At 44.6% G+C, this 15,018-nt stretch overlaps 1 protein-coding gene across 1 annotated transcript in view; it reads left to right on the top strand.

Moving 5' to 3' along the window:
- The window catches only part of lrmda (leucine rich melanocyte differentiation associated), a 1,025,922-nt gene that overhangs the window by 915,895 nt on the left and 95,009 nt on the right, over positions 1-15,018 (top strand). The window contains exon 6 of the mRNA XM_070865367.1: positions 407-494. Within this exon, the coding sequence (XP_070721468.1) occupies positions 407-494 (88 nt within the window). The remainder of the gene's footprint in view (positions 1-406; positions 495-15,018) is intronic.

Here is a 15,018-nt window from a genome sequence, read left to right as displayed (position 1 = left end):
AGTGCAAACATTTTCTAAGCACAATATTAACAGTGAACATAAGAAATAGCAACGGGTATAGACAGAATGGCCTCTCGAGCCTGATCTGCCATTCACTAAGACCAGGTCTTCTACTTCAACAAGTGAACAAGTTGGGTTTCTTCTATTATAGCCTACATGCCAAAGTGTCTATACTTACGACTTGTGTGACATGCTTTTTATAAAGCTTCATGAAGAATGTTGAAGGATCCCAGCATTGCTGAAACGTGTCCCTGCTGTGTGCATCTTTGAGTGAGATTAGGTTGTTGGAAGGTTCCTATTTGAAGAGATTTAGCATGACAAAAGTCTACTCCCTGCAAATAAAGAGAGAAAGATTTTTGACCTTTGATGTTCAGGCATTATATTGACCTAACTCTTTACTATGCAGGCCTCCAGTGACCTTGGCTCCAACTCACCAGGCTTTCAGCAATATACCCCATTACCTCAAGGAATTCGGGATGGCAGTAATCACAAAGGTAAGAACAAATATTGCAAAAGGAGAGGTAATTATTAAATGCCTTTGAAAGGTGAAATCTAAACAAAAACAGGTAATTTGATACCACAGAAGTCATACTTATTTAACATAAAGAGGAGATAATTTTCTTTGCTACTAAATTATAGATAATTTTCTCAGTTAATATTGCCACTCTTTTTCAGCTATGCATTTCTGGATCTGTTACATTTGCAGATGTATTGCTATGACTGGCGGAGTAATCTTTACATCAATTCTGTTATTAGTTTTAATTGGCAATGACCCCATGTTGTCTGCCGCTAATTTGTCATGATTAATTTTGATGCGTACAGTCTCACTGTGAAGAGTATAATGTTGTAATTAACACTGGAATACTTGACTAATAGTTACATCTTCTGTACTTTAAAAGTGCATGACTTTCTTTTAAATTGAAATTATTTATCAATTGTAATTGAGATTGTGTGGGATGCTTTTCTCTGCAATAGCTATAGTGAATAATGGATGTTCTGAAGATTTGTACAGTTCCATTTGTGTTGAATTACATTACCAAGTACTGAGGCTACTTTAGATTGTGTTGCCGATGCCCCAACTGAGAAACATGTCGTCGGCTCTAAAAACTAATTTTTTACACTTCATTTTGGGAATCTTGGCGTGCAGACTGCTGAATTGTTTGACGCTGACTCACCAAACAATAACTGCAGATCTACTTAATCCAGATGCTACCACTAAACATCAAAGCTCAGTCCTGGGTACATAGTACTAACACGGGAGAGCTTGAGTTTTGTAATATTAGCCCTGAAATCCTGCTCCACTGCTTCCCGCGGGCGCTCGACAGAAAATGTTAAAAAAGATGCACACCTACCTGTTCCTGCTGCACCCACCAGTGATCCCGGTCCTGAGCCCTCCTCTCCCTGCGCATCGGAGCGCGTGCACGTCTGGACGGACGTATGGCGGAGCTGGAGTCACATGGCACTGGGCAGCCAATCCAGGTATGCTATTTTCTCATTCATAATAATGGGAACACCAAAACATCAATAAAAACTAGAAAAAATACATCACATATTTAAGATTAATTTAAATTAAAGTTATTAAATGTCTTAGAAAAAAATATTTTTCCAATTTTTAAAAAGTTTTAAAATTATGGCCTAAAATAAACTTGCCTTAGTGGGCATGGTTTTTAACATTAAAATGTGTTTTATAAATTTTATTTTTATCTGTTTTTGTATGTTTTTAAACTCTTACGCTGGTAAAAGTAGGCTCTGCGCTTGCTTTTACCAGGCGCAATAGTTTTCAGGACATTAGCTGGGCAAGAGATGGGCGCTGAAAACTGACTTTTGCGATGCCTTCTTGGGTCCGTACACACTCCGTACAGATCTGGGGAGGCCGGGATTTCTGGGCCAATATGTTGGTACATGTGGAAGTAGACATAGTTTAAAGGGTATTATTCTTCTCAAATTTTCTTATAATGGCAAAATCTAAATAATTTGTCTCATTAAAAGCGAGGTCACTAAATAACTCCCCATCACACTTTCAAACCTAGCCCACCGCATTCACATTCTGAAACAATGTAATCCTTTAAAAACATAGATATTTCATTTCCAGGCCTATGCAGTCTCTATCTGTTGTCTGAAAAAGCCTTGCTTCTCTCCCCAGCAAGCTTCCTTTTTTGGCTGCGTTTTGGCAGGTACAACTGAGGTGTTGAAAAGTGTAAATAAGATGGGAATGTTGCTGGGATTGCCATTGAGGATACCACAGTGGTGGCAGCAGCAGCAAGCAGAGCAGGACAGACGTGTGGAGGCTCAAAGAAGACGGTGGAGGAGGCAAGAGCCAAGGAGACGTTCCAACATATGGGTCTTCCGGAACAGCACGTCTTAACTCAACACGATAGGAGCAGAGTACCAGGAGGATGCACTTCAGGCAGTCGGTCACCAACCTCTGTCACCTGGAGCAGCAGGAAGTGGAGTCAAACACCAGGACGCACATAGCACTGCCTGTGGCTGTGAAGGTTCATTCCCTGAAGCTACAGCTGGTCGATGACCACAGGCAGAGATTTCCTGGCAATAGTTATGAAGCCTTCATACTGCGCCAGTCCTCAATCCACCTCCCACCCCCATCTTTACCCCAGACCAGCGGGAGGGATGGGGGGGCGGGTCAGGTTGGCTCCTTGGAGATGAAGAGTATCTCCCCTCCACCTGGCTCATGAACCTGGGTTCAGAAGCTTAGTGCAGATTCAATAAGAGTCACCCACAAAGCAAAGCTGTCACTGAGCAAACTGTAGGCATCTTAAAACAGTTGAGTGGTGCATATAGCCTTGAGCGAGTCTCACAGATCTCTGCTGCATGCTACACAACTAAGCCATTCAGAGGGCCCATGTAGCTGTGACAGAAGGAAGAAGAGCAGGAATAAGACGAAGATAAGGTTGATGGGAAAGACTAAGTTCGAGCAGTAGTGCCAGAGCTGTAAGGCAACAAATTACTTTGGAGATTGTTGGTCTTTGGGGGAGAGGAGGGTATGCTTAGAAGAGCATGAATAGAATAGGGAGCTCTTGACGCCCTCTGGATGCTCTCTACACTCCTATGCGAGCATGGAGAACATGGATAGGAGTGTGGAGAGCATCCAGAGGGCATCAAGAGCCCCCTATTCTATTCATGCTCTTCTAAGCATACCCTCCTCTCCCCCACAGGCCAACAATCCCACCATTTGACCCACATCTTCCACCCATCTTTCTAATGCCCTCCAACACTACTACCTCCTGCGTTCTTTTACAAACATAACAATGTGAAGTCCAACATCAATGCAAAAAAATTCTTTACTTCACGTTGTGCACATTGTGGATTTAACTTTTTCTTCTCTTGATATTAAACTGAAATTAACCTAGTGCAATCCATTCGTGTCTGACCTCACTCATTCCCTATTCTCGTGCTCCTATGGTTCTCCTGTCACAGAAGCCTGGCCGGTGGAAGGTTGCTGATGATCCACTGAGGACACTTCAGATGGCCAGGGTAAACGACCTTGAGCAGCTCTGGGCCTTGAGGATTCGGCTTAGACTGCTGTTTCTCGATTTTAGCCGGAACAGTCTGGACCAACTGGCTGCATGAAACCAACAAAGTCACTGGGTCAGAGGGTGCAAAAGGACAAGGCCTACTGTCATTCTGAGAGAGGACAGAATGAGCCTCTCCCACGGAACCAATGCCATTGTCATGGGGTTGCGCCCCTACACTGTGAGAGAATAGAGTGAAGGGGTATAGTGATGCTCTGGAAGCTCCTATCCATGCTCTCTGCACTACAATCTATGCTGTCTTTCGTGGATTGAATGGCTGAGGAGATGTTAGACCCCAGAGCCACAATGGCAGCGGTCTGAGCTCGCTGTCACCGACGGTTCCATATTGTGGGCCCCACTGCAGTGTTCATTGAGCTGACCACTCAATCCATGATTGGCTGCATGGTCTCAGTGCAGTGAGAGAAGGTGAAGAGAGTAATAGTGAGGAGATTGGGAGGTGCAGAGTGTGGCATTAGGAGCAGGAGGTGATGGAATGAAGATGCTACAGTGAATGGAGGAGCGTGTTGGTAATCGGGGGAGGGAAGGATTGAAAGTGCTGGAACTTCAGGTTGTTCAGGGTTATGCAAATAGGAGTTAGGAGTCTCACCTTAACCATTCTAGTTAGGTCATTGAACTTCTTCCCGCATTGCAGTTACATCCTTGGAGCAATGCTCCTGGCACTGATGTGTTCTGCCCTCCTGTGTTTATTGCTGTTGAACAGCTTGGCGGGATACCTGGTTGGTCCCTCCCCCTGCCATTCTACTAGGACTTCCAGTGCTGCATCTGAAATGTGCAAGGTCTTTGAAGCTTGTCCTTGGCGTGCCATCTCCTAAATTGCTTTCAAAATGCATCTCTCCGTTTAGAGTTACAGGCTGCCTTTAAATATCACCAGAGATGCCTTATATTCAAGCTCCCAATCCAGCGAACAGCCAATCAGCAGTGGGAGTAGATTGGTCGCCTGCTGCTTCTGGGCCTGAAAGCAGGTACACAAAACGTCTACCCCTTCATCTCTTGGAGATATTGGAATTTTTAAATATTTGTTCCTGGGATGTGGGCGTCAGTGACAAGGCCAGCATTTATTGTCCGTCCCTAATTGCCCTCAAGAAAGTTGTGATGAGCCGCCTTCTTGGACTGCTGCAGTCCATGTGTTGAAGGTAGGTTAGCTTTGTTTCTGAAAGTCACACTTGGTCTTGAAGAGCAGTGTCTGGTGATCAAAGCCAAGGTGCTATGGCCCCACAGGACACTTGGAATGGAATCACATAGTTCTGAAAAGTAGTAAGTTGGAGAGAGCACACGCCATCTAAAGCTGTTGTTCACATAACGGTATGGGGAGAAGCAAGGTGATTGTGACATTGCCACTTAACTCATAACTACTTTTTCCCCGTTTTATTTCACAGCATGTTACAGAGAAATAGCGCAGCATTTATTTATTAATATTTGATTATTTTAAACAGAAGAGTGTGGCATGTCCTTTTTTCACTGGATAGAAATTGGATTATTCTGAACGTTTTCCATTAATGGGCATCCTAAGGACTGTGCAAATTTGTTTTTTCTACAGATTTTTATCATCAGTCATAAAATAAAATCTCATACTGTTGAGGTCACCTAAATGTTTTCCTAAATGCTCAATTCTTTTGTTTGCAATGTAATTGAGTGACAGCATTTGGCAAGCATCAATTGTAAGTATTATGCTACACCAGGAGATTTAATAACATTCATGTTGTCTGCCTCTTTGATGGGTTCTCATACAAATATATCAAAGCTACTATGGTTTTTTTCCTTAAATATTTACAATGCAATTTTGAGTAGGAAGTTACTTCTCGTGAGCGTGTCTATTTTGGGGGGTGGGGGGAAACTGGTGCATTGGTTGAACATTGATGAAGTTAGTTGCAGATTTATTGGCAATTGATAATCCAGAAATCTATTGCAACTCAAAATGCTGTTGAATATAGGGACTGATACTGGAAGAGAGCAGCCGAGCAAACATGCCCTTGAGCCATTGACCCGTGTTGCAATGTGTACTTTTGTTGTACTCGCTTGTCATGCCACGTGGCAAAACGATCACCGCGATCTTCAGAAGACTGTCATGGTGGACAGTGGCAGACTTCAGAGAACCATAACCAAATACCAAACTAGTGCAGTGTATAAAAACAAGGGGCATGCGAGAGCATGTTGCAGTGCCTACAATACAATCTTGGGATTCTTCTCACTATAGAAATGGCTTGAGGTATGCTTTTACTGTTCTTGCCATCAAAATCCTGAGATTGTATTACAGCCTTATAAAACACTCCAATACAACTGTTAGTTTATCCCTAGTGACCTAGTAAAACTCACATAATGGATAAATTGAAGCATTCAAAAGGATAGTGGATCAATTCCTGATTCAATCGAGAGATATGGGTTTGAAGTCGCAAGAAGGTGAGAAATGGTGACTCAGGTCCTAAAGCAGGACCTGGTTAATGGAACAAGCTCGATCAACTGTAAGACATTTTTCATTTAATTAACTACAGAGCTTATTTTCGGTTGTGAAAGCTTTCTGTTTTAACAATGTTTTTAATAGGACTTCTCATCATAAATTAATTAATGTTCATTTGTTTATAGGAAAATAAGTTTAAATGCAAGTTGGATAGTGTAAATAAACTGGAAACCAATTTAAAGATTGCATCCATTAATGTGCGTAGTATTAAGTCAACTACGCGATGTGTTTCCACCTTGGGGTGCCTCACCAAGGTCAAAGCAGACCTGCTGTTCTTGCAGGAATGCGGTCTGCCGCACTTCAGCAGTTACCGGCAATGGTCACGATGGTGGATCCATGGATCATCCATCTGGTCAGGAGGCAACAAATGCCGGGCCTCCGGCCTGGGCATTCTGCTGCGGGGAGGCCACTTCACCATCACCGAAGTTAAGGAGGTGGTGGGCGGCCGTCTCCTCGTAGCAGATGTAATGCACAAAAATTCCCCTCTCAGGTTAATCAATGTTTATGTCCCAGCTCTCAAGAACGAGCGGCTGGCCCTCTTCCAGCAGCTCCCACTGCTACTGGCAATGTCCAGGCTGGTCATTCTGGGCAGTGACTTCAACTGCATCATCGATGCGGCTGGACGATCCAGCAGAGTCGACAGCAAACTGGACGCCACGTCCAGACTCCTGATGGACGCGGTAAAAGATGCCAAGCTGTGCGATGTCTTCAGCAACACTGCAGACAGAGCACCGTGCAGATACACCTAGTCAAGACCAGACGGGTCCGTCCGTTCCAGAATAGACTTCCTGTTTGTGTCCCACACGCTCAAGGTCAGATCCACTGACGTCACGCCGGTGTTCTTCTCTGACCACTGCCTCCTACTGGGCGACTGTCACCCACAGGAAAACCAGAAAGTTGGCAGAGGGATATGGAAGCTGAACGTGAAACTGTTGACTGTGGAAAACGTTGAGGAAGTCAAGAGGGATTACAAAGGTTGGAGAACCGTAAAACCCCTCTGTGATTCCCCGATGCACTGGTGGGAAACAGTCAAGACGAACATCAAGAGATTCTTCATCCTCAAAGGTGTTCAGGAGGTGAGAGGGAGACAGAGGGAATTGTCCCAACTTCAGAAGAGTATGCAAAACCTGCTCCTGCTGCAGTCGATGGGGGTCGCGGAGGAACTCAAAGAGGTGAAGGGCCAGCAAGCCTTGCTCTTTGCCTCAGAGTCCTCCAAAATCATCTTCCGCTCCAGAGTCCGCTCCATCGAGCAGGATGAGATGTGTTCGCGTTTCTTCTTTCAAAAGGTACACTGGGAGCTATGTGATCACTAGCCTAAAGGAAGAAGACGGTGCTGTGACGTCTTCACAGCCTGACATGCTGAGGATCAGCAAATCCTTCTATGCCAGGCTTTATGACGTCAAGCCCACAGACTGCGCGTCCTCCCAGTCTTTCCTGTCGTCTATCTTAGAGGTCTTAGACGACAGCGAGCGGGAGAGTCTGGACCACCCGCTAACTCTGGATGAGCTGACAAAAGCCATCCGGTCCTTCGAGGCGAATAAAACTCTCGGAAGCGACGGCATACTGGTTGAGTTGTATCGGCTCTGTGGGACTGGATGGGCCCAGACCTGCTGGAAGTGTACGGGAGTATGCTTCTGGCCGGCAGCGTGTCAGAATCGATGAGGAAAGGCACCATCACCCTCATCTACAAGCAGAAGGGGGAGAGGGAGGAAATCAAAAACTGGCGGCCCATTTCGCTGCTCAATGTGGACTACAAGATCCTGTCAAAGGTCATCGCCAACAGGGTCAAGTCTGCTCTGGAGCTGGTGATCCACCCAGACCAGACCTGCGCTGTCCCCGGCAGGAAGAACTCTGATACCCTCGCCCAACTCAGGGATACGATCGCCTAGGTGCGGCACAGGAGGGTGGACACCTGCTTAATTCGCTTAAACCAGGAGAAGGCCTTTGACAGGATATCGCACACGTACCTGATGGATGTGCTCTCCAAAATGGGGCTTGGGGAGGGTATCCACAATTGGATCCAACTGCTCGACAGAGACATCAGTAGCACAGTTTTAATCAACGGGTGGGAAACTGAAAGCTTTCCGACCAGACCGGGAGTCAGGCAAGGCTGTCCTCTCTCGTCTCTCTTGTTTGTGTGCTGTATCGAGCCCTTTGCTGAGTCCAGCAGGAAGGATGCGGGCATTAGAGGGGTGACAATCCCAGGCAGCGGAGGCCCTCAGGTCAAGACCTCCCTTTACATTGTCGACGTCGCCATCTTTTGCTCGGATCTGCAGTCAGTCCGCAGATTGCTCACAGTCTGAGACCAGTTTGAACTGGCCTCGGAGCAAAGGTCAATCGCAGCAAAAACGAGGCCATGTTCTTTGGCAACTGGGCCGACCGATCCTTTATTCCCTTCACTGTTAAGCCAGATTACCTGAAGGTGTTGGGAATGTGGTTCGGATCGGACGGGGCGTGCGCCAAAAACTGGGAAGAGCGTATCGCCAAAGTGAAACAAAAACTGGGATGGTGGAAGCTGCGCTCACTCTCCATGGCAGGAAAGAACCTGGTCATCAGGAGTGAGGTGCTCTCAGTGTTGTTGTACGTGGTGCAGGTCTGGCCCATCTCACGCTCCTGTGCTGCGGCAGTCACCCGGGCCGTCTTCCACTTTGTCTGGAGGTCCAAAATGGACTGTGTCCGCAGAGACACAATGTACAAATCTCTGGACAGTGGAGGAAAGGATGTTCCGAACGTGGCCCTCATCCTGATGGCCACCTTTGTGTGTGGCTGCATCAAGCTGTGCACAGACCACCGGTACGCAAACACCAAGTGTCACTACGTGCTGAGGTTCTACCTGTCCTCGGTGTTGCAAAGGATGGGTCTGGCTGCGAAATGCCCCCACCAGTTGGACCATACCTGTCCACCTGTCCTTCGTGGAAAAGTTTTTCAGAAAAAAACCCTTTGACCACAAGGCCATAAAGCAGTGGTCGGCACGTAAGGTCCTGGACACCCTACGAAAGAAGGAGAGGGTGGACCCTGTCGGGTGGTTCCCCGAGCAGACTGTCGAACTCACCTGGCAGAACGTCTCATCACCAGAGCTTTCACACAAGCACCAAGTTGGCGGTGAGGAGGGCCCTACCCGTCAGATCCTTCATGCACAGCCGGGGTTTCAGAGACACGGCACTCTGCCCCCGAGTCGGCTGTGGTGCGGACGAGACTGTCATCCATCTCCTTCGGGATTGCCCCTTCGCAAGGCAGGTCTGGAAAGAGATGCAGTGGTTGCTGTCGAGGTTCATCCCAAGCAGCTCCGTAACACAGGACTCTGTGCTCTACGGGCTGTTCCCAGGGACACACCGAGACGGACATCATCTGCTGCTGGAGGGCCATCAACTCGGTGAAAGACGCACTTTGGTCTTGCCGAAACTTGCTGGTCTTCCAGAGCAAGAAGATGTCCACGTCTGTGTGTTGCAAACTGGCGCAATCCAAGATCCAGGAGTACGTGCTGAGGGACGCACTAAAGATTGGTGCAGTCGCCGCAAAGGCACGGTGGGGAAGAGCCACAGTTTAAAGCCCTTCCGCCACGGTAAACCCAGGGGCTGGAATCAGGATAAAACCCCCCTTGGGCTGTACTTATAAACCTTTTGTATACATAGAGCACCATGATCTGAAAACACCTAATGTAGTGCCATGTATAATGCAAGTTCTGTTTAGTAATGGATGTTGCAAAGAAATGTAACTATACCCTCACCCATTCCGTGTACCATAAAATGCCACATATAACATCATTTGATGACTGTATTACAATGTATCCTGGATTGTACTGAAATGTACCTCGAAATGTAAAGCACGCAAATGTATTGAACGGAACTGCGGTCAGCATCCAAATGTATTGTATGGAATTGCTGACCGCATCCAAATGTACTGAACTGCTTTCCAATGTATTGTGCAAATTTTTATATAAATAAAATATATTTTGAAATTTAAAAAAAAGACATGTTGGGGACATCTCCATTACAGAATGTGAGGTGTTAGCTGAGCAGTTCTTTCTGGCAGAGGTGAGCAATTACAGTGCGAGCACAGAACTGATTCCACTTTTATCAACTAGTCATATATCGCAGTAATTAATAATAACCCTGCTCTATCTTAATCATTTCCCATAATTAAACTATTTCTCTCTCCTTTGACATATTTTACTTGGAATCCTATAACGTGGCACTCTGAACATCTTCTCTTTGTCTGTGCTGCAGATAATATTGTCTTAGAAACCAGGATGTGAGAGAAGATCCAACACATAAAGTATGGTTCTTTGCAATACTCACATGTTTCTAGTGTTTTCTTGTGAATCTAATTGTCTCTTTTGTTGATTGAGAGGGCACATTCAGATTTCTAAGTCAAGGACAAAATTCAACACTTTGTGTTTGCAATGACATCTGCGTGCATCTGCGTGTCATTTTCTTAGTTCCTGTGACCTGCTTTGAAACTGGCTCTTGAAACCTTTTCTATTATTTTCAAGGGACTTGTAATCAATGCTCATTTTGTAATTGCACCATTTCACCGAAAAGGAACAGGGTTCGAGTTTTTCCTTTTCTCTGAGAGCACAAATAATCCTTTAGAGTTTTTTGTTTTGCATATCTTTTATTAGCTGACCCTGTATCTGAAAATTAATACTTCTCTACAAAATACAAAATGGAAAAAAAAACTCAGAGGCACAGATACCTGCTGCTTTATTGATTCTGGATCCGTGTTATTTGAGCTTGTGAAATTGAACCTATGTTGGTTTATAGGTTAATGGATTTTCCTAATTCATCTCTCATGCGTCAGGTCCATTCACACCTGGTTCGCAGTAGCCCGCCTGTACTTTAATAGCATTAGTTCTCAGGATCTCACTTAATTGATTGCAGTGGAATACTTGCACTGTACCATCAGCTGTAATAATCATTTTAGATGCAATTTGTAAAAGTGATAACTAAAGTTTTAGATATTTCTTGTATGGCACTGCTCACTTGAGCATACTACGAATAGTCACCTAATCCTCTGAGTTGCTTGAAAAGTCTTCTGCTGCCTCGAACTACTTGTTGTCTATCAGATTACATGCTCAGTTATGTTCTGTTGCTTCAAGAGACAATAAATGGATCAAAACTATTTTTCTCTTATTTGAGCTTTCCTAGAATTAAATTTCAACTACATTTTTAATCCCCCCCCCCAACCCCCCACCCCGCCTCCCCTACAGAGATATGGGTTAATGGCTAAAGCGGGGGAAGGTCTGGGGATGCTTTGGCATGGTTGTTGATGGATAAATTGCTGCTGCATCCCAAAAGGTAAAATAGAAAAACTGCATTGATGGTGGAATGGCATAGTATACTGGCCTGTGGAGTGATGGGATCTGGTTTCATATCTGTTATTCAGACTCTGGCTATACCATCAAACACCAATGTAAGATCACATCATTCCCCACGGGTTGGGAAGCTAATCAGAGAATGAGTTGCCTTGACCTGTTCTCGTCCACATTTGTGAAGCTGGCATGACCAGAGGCTTAAGAGCAAGTTACACAGGCTCTGCACCCTTCAGCCCTAGGAATGTGTACAGCTTGAGGAGATGTATGTTTTATTTATAATGGAGCCGTTTTTGAAAGCAGCTTGTGCCTTCCAACTCACACTCTTGTTCATAAATTTATAGTTATCAAGATCAAAATTAACCCCCCCACTTTCATATCTCCACTACCAATTGTCTTATTCAGACTTCTCTTCCTTGCCCCCTCCACCCTCACCTCCAATGACAAGGGCATTTTTGTCACTATGATTGAGACCATGAGACCATTCGTTGAGCTGCCTCTATTGTTTCCTGACTTCCTGTTTCCCACCATGCCAAATAATTCCCAGACTTCCCCCTGCCTTAGCCCTCAACCCATATCTCTCAAATTTCTTTCCCATTTTCCCTCATTTCCTCACCAAACTCATCTTGTCCATAAGACTCACCTCCTGCTCCCTTTTCCCCATTCTAACGAAGCTGTTGAGCAAACAACTTCCCTTCCTGGCCCCCATGCTAGCTGACATTGTAAATGCTTCCCTTTCCTTGATTGCTGACCTCGTTTTCAAATCTGCCATCATCACCCCTCCTCAAAAGACCCATCATCAACCCCTCTGTCCTTGCAAGCAACCACATCATCTCCAACCTCGCAAAAATCCTTGAATGTATTGTCAAATGTGTCCAGGTTCACCTTTCCCGCAATTCCATTTGAATCTCTCAAATCAAATTTCCACCCTGCCACAGCACTGCACTAGCCTTTGCAAAAATTACAAAGGAAATCCACTGCAACCATAACTATCATGCTTTATCCCTCTTTGTCCTCCTCAACTTCTCCGCAAGCTTTGACATGGCCGAGCACACCATCCTCCTCCAATGCTCTTCCACCATTGTCCAGCTGAGTAGCACTGCCCTTTCTTGGTTCCATTCTTGCATACTGAATCGTAGCCAGAGCATCTCCAGCAATGGCTTAGCTTCCTACTGCCATACTGTTACCTCTGAAGCTGCACCAGGATCTATTCTTGGCTTGCTTCTCTTTCTCATCTATATGCTCTCATTGGCGACATCATCTGTAGATATGAGGACAGCTTCCACTTGTAAGTTGACGAAACCCAGAGAAAGGTTGCCTACTTTCACCTCTACCGAAACACTTGTTTGTAAAGCACCTTGGGATCTTTTTAATATTAAAGGCACTGTACGAATGCAAGTGACTATTGACAGATATACAAAATTTTAAAACAAATTGGTTTACCTGCCGATATATCGGTATGTAGGAAAGTTTTAGTATGGCCATGATTTACAGTTGAAATTGCATTTATATAGTGCCTTTAATATAGTAAAAAGTACCAAGGCATTTCACGGGAGCGTTATCAAACAAAATTTGACACAAGCCACATAAGGAGGTATTGGGACAGGTACTTAGTGAAATGTGTAGGTTTTAAGGAGCGTCTTAAAGGAAAGGAACTGTGATGAGTTAATAGCAATAGATGGAATAATGCACACAGTAAGTATATTATGATCCAGAATGCACCTATTATTGCCCAATATCTCATTAAACAATAGTATGACCTGGGAATTATAGCATAGAACCTGTACCCTGTACACTAGCTATTGACATTTTGCAGTTTAATGAAAATGGACTGGAAAACACTCTGGCTTAACTGCAAACCAACAAACTTTATTTTACATAAGATACAGAAATGTACCAAATACAGTTTTCATGGTAAAATTAATTTATTACACTTCGCCTTTGAGTCAGAAGGTTGTTGGTCCAAGTCCCATTCCAGAAACTTGAACACAAAAATCTAGGCCGAAACTCCAGTGCAGTGCTGAGGGAGTGCTGCACTGTCAGAGCTGCTGTCTTACGGATGAGATGTAAACCAAGGCCCCATCTGCTCTCTCAGGTGGACGCAAGGGATCCCATGGCACTATTTCAAAGATGAGTTATCCCGGTGACTTGGCCAATATTTATGCCTCAATCAACATCACTTCAAAAAATTCAGATTATCTGGTCATTATCACATTGCTGTTTGTGGGGCCTGCTGTGCGCAAATTGGCTGGTGCGTTTCCCACATTACTACAGTAACTACACTTCAAAAGTACTTAATTGGCTGTAAAGCGCTTTGGGACGTCCTGATGTTGTGAAAGGCGCTATATAAATGCAAATCTTTCTGTTTTCTTTCATTCTGTCTTTCTCTTTCATGAGAAATAACAAAGACTTACTGACGTCGTATGTAAAGTCTAATTTCAAGCTAAGCAATTTCAAAGCGAACTGATTGTAACATTCCGTAACAGATTTCTCATGCTCACCTGCCTGTTTGGTGTCTTATTGAGAGACACAGAGAGCGAGCCACTTAAAATTGTGGGGGCATGGGTCTGGTCTGCTGAACTGTCAATCACAGTGATCCTCAAATTTAAATCCACCCCCCCCTTTGGAACTATGGGGAAATATCTCTCATTGATCAATTAACCCAGAATAATTGGCCATCAGCATTGAATGACAAGCTTTGCTGATAGCTTAACATGGTTGTCAATGGCTGGCCATTTCAACTGACTGATACTCTGGGATGTTTCCTTTGTTTCAAAGTTAAAGAAATTTTCAAAAATGTAAGGTTTCATTGCTGACACTTGAGGTCATCCTCATTGCCACATTGACACCCAGGGGAACCATTCTCTCAGAAACATGTGCAATGCGTGAGCAGAAAAGAAAAATAATGCGGATGCTGGAATCTGAAATAAAACCAGAAAGTGCTGGAAATCTCAGCAGGTCAGGCAGCATCTGTGGAGAGAAATAGAGCTAACGTTTCAGGTCTGTGACCCTTCGTCAGAACTTGAGATTGTATACAATGATCCCCCTGTGTTTGCTAATTATCACCCCGATTAACTAAAAAAAAGAAAGATTTGCATTTACAAGAACACCAGAAATAGGAGCAGGAGTAGGCCATTTGACCCATTGAGCCTGCTCCGCCATTTAATAAGATCATGGCTGATCTGATCAGGGACTCATTTCCACTTCCCTGCCCACTCCCCATAACCCTTTATTCTCTTATCGCTCAAAAATCTGTCTATCTTCGCCTTAAATATATTCAATGAACCAGCCTCCACAACTCTCTGGGGCAGAGAATTCCACAAATTTACAACCACCAGAGAGAAGAAATTCCTCCTCATTTCAGTTTTAAATGGGCGGGCCCTTATTCTGAGACTATGCACCCTAGTTTGAGTTTCCCCTATGAATGGAAATATCCTCTCTGCATCAAACTTGTCGAGCCACCTCATTATCTTATATGTTTCGATAAGATCACCTCTCATTCTTCTGAACACCAATGAGTATAGTCCCAATCTACTCGACCCATCTTCATAAGTCAACCCCTTCATCTCCAGAATCAACCAAATGAACCTTCTCTGAACAGCCTCCAATGCAAGTATATCCTTCCTTAAACACGGAGACCAAAACTGCACATATTACTCCAGGTGTGGCCTCACCAATACCCTGTACAGTTGTAGCAGGAC

This window comes from Pristiophorus japonicus, chromosome 22 (genome assembly GCF_044704955.1).
Source record: "Pristiophorus japonicus isolate sPriJap1 chromosome 22, sPriJap1.hap1, whole genome shotgun sequence".
NCBI lineage: Eukaryota > Metazoa > Chordata > Chondrichthyes > Pristiophoridae > Pristiophorus > Pristiophorus japonicus.
Note: the sequence above shows the minus strand (reverse complement) of the source record. Positions and strands in the feature narration are given on the sequence as shown.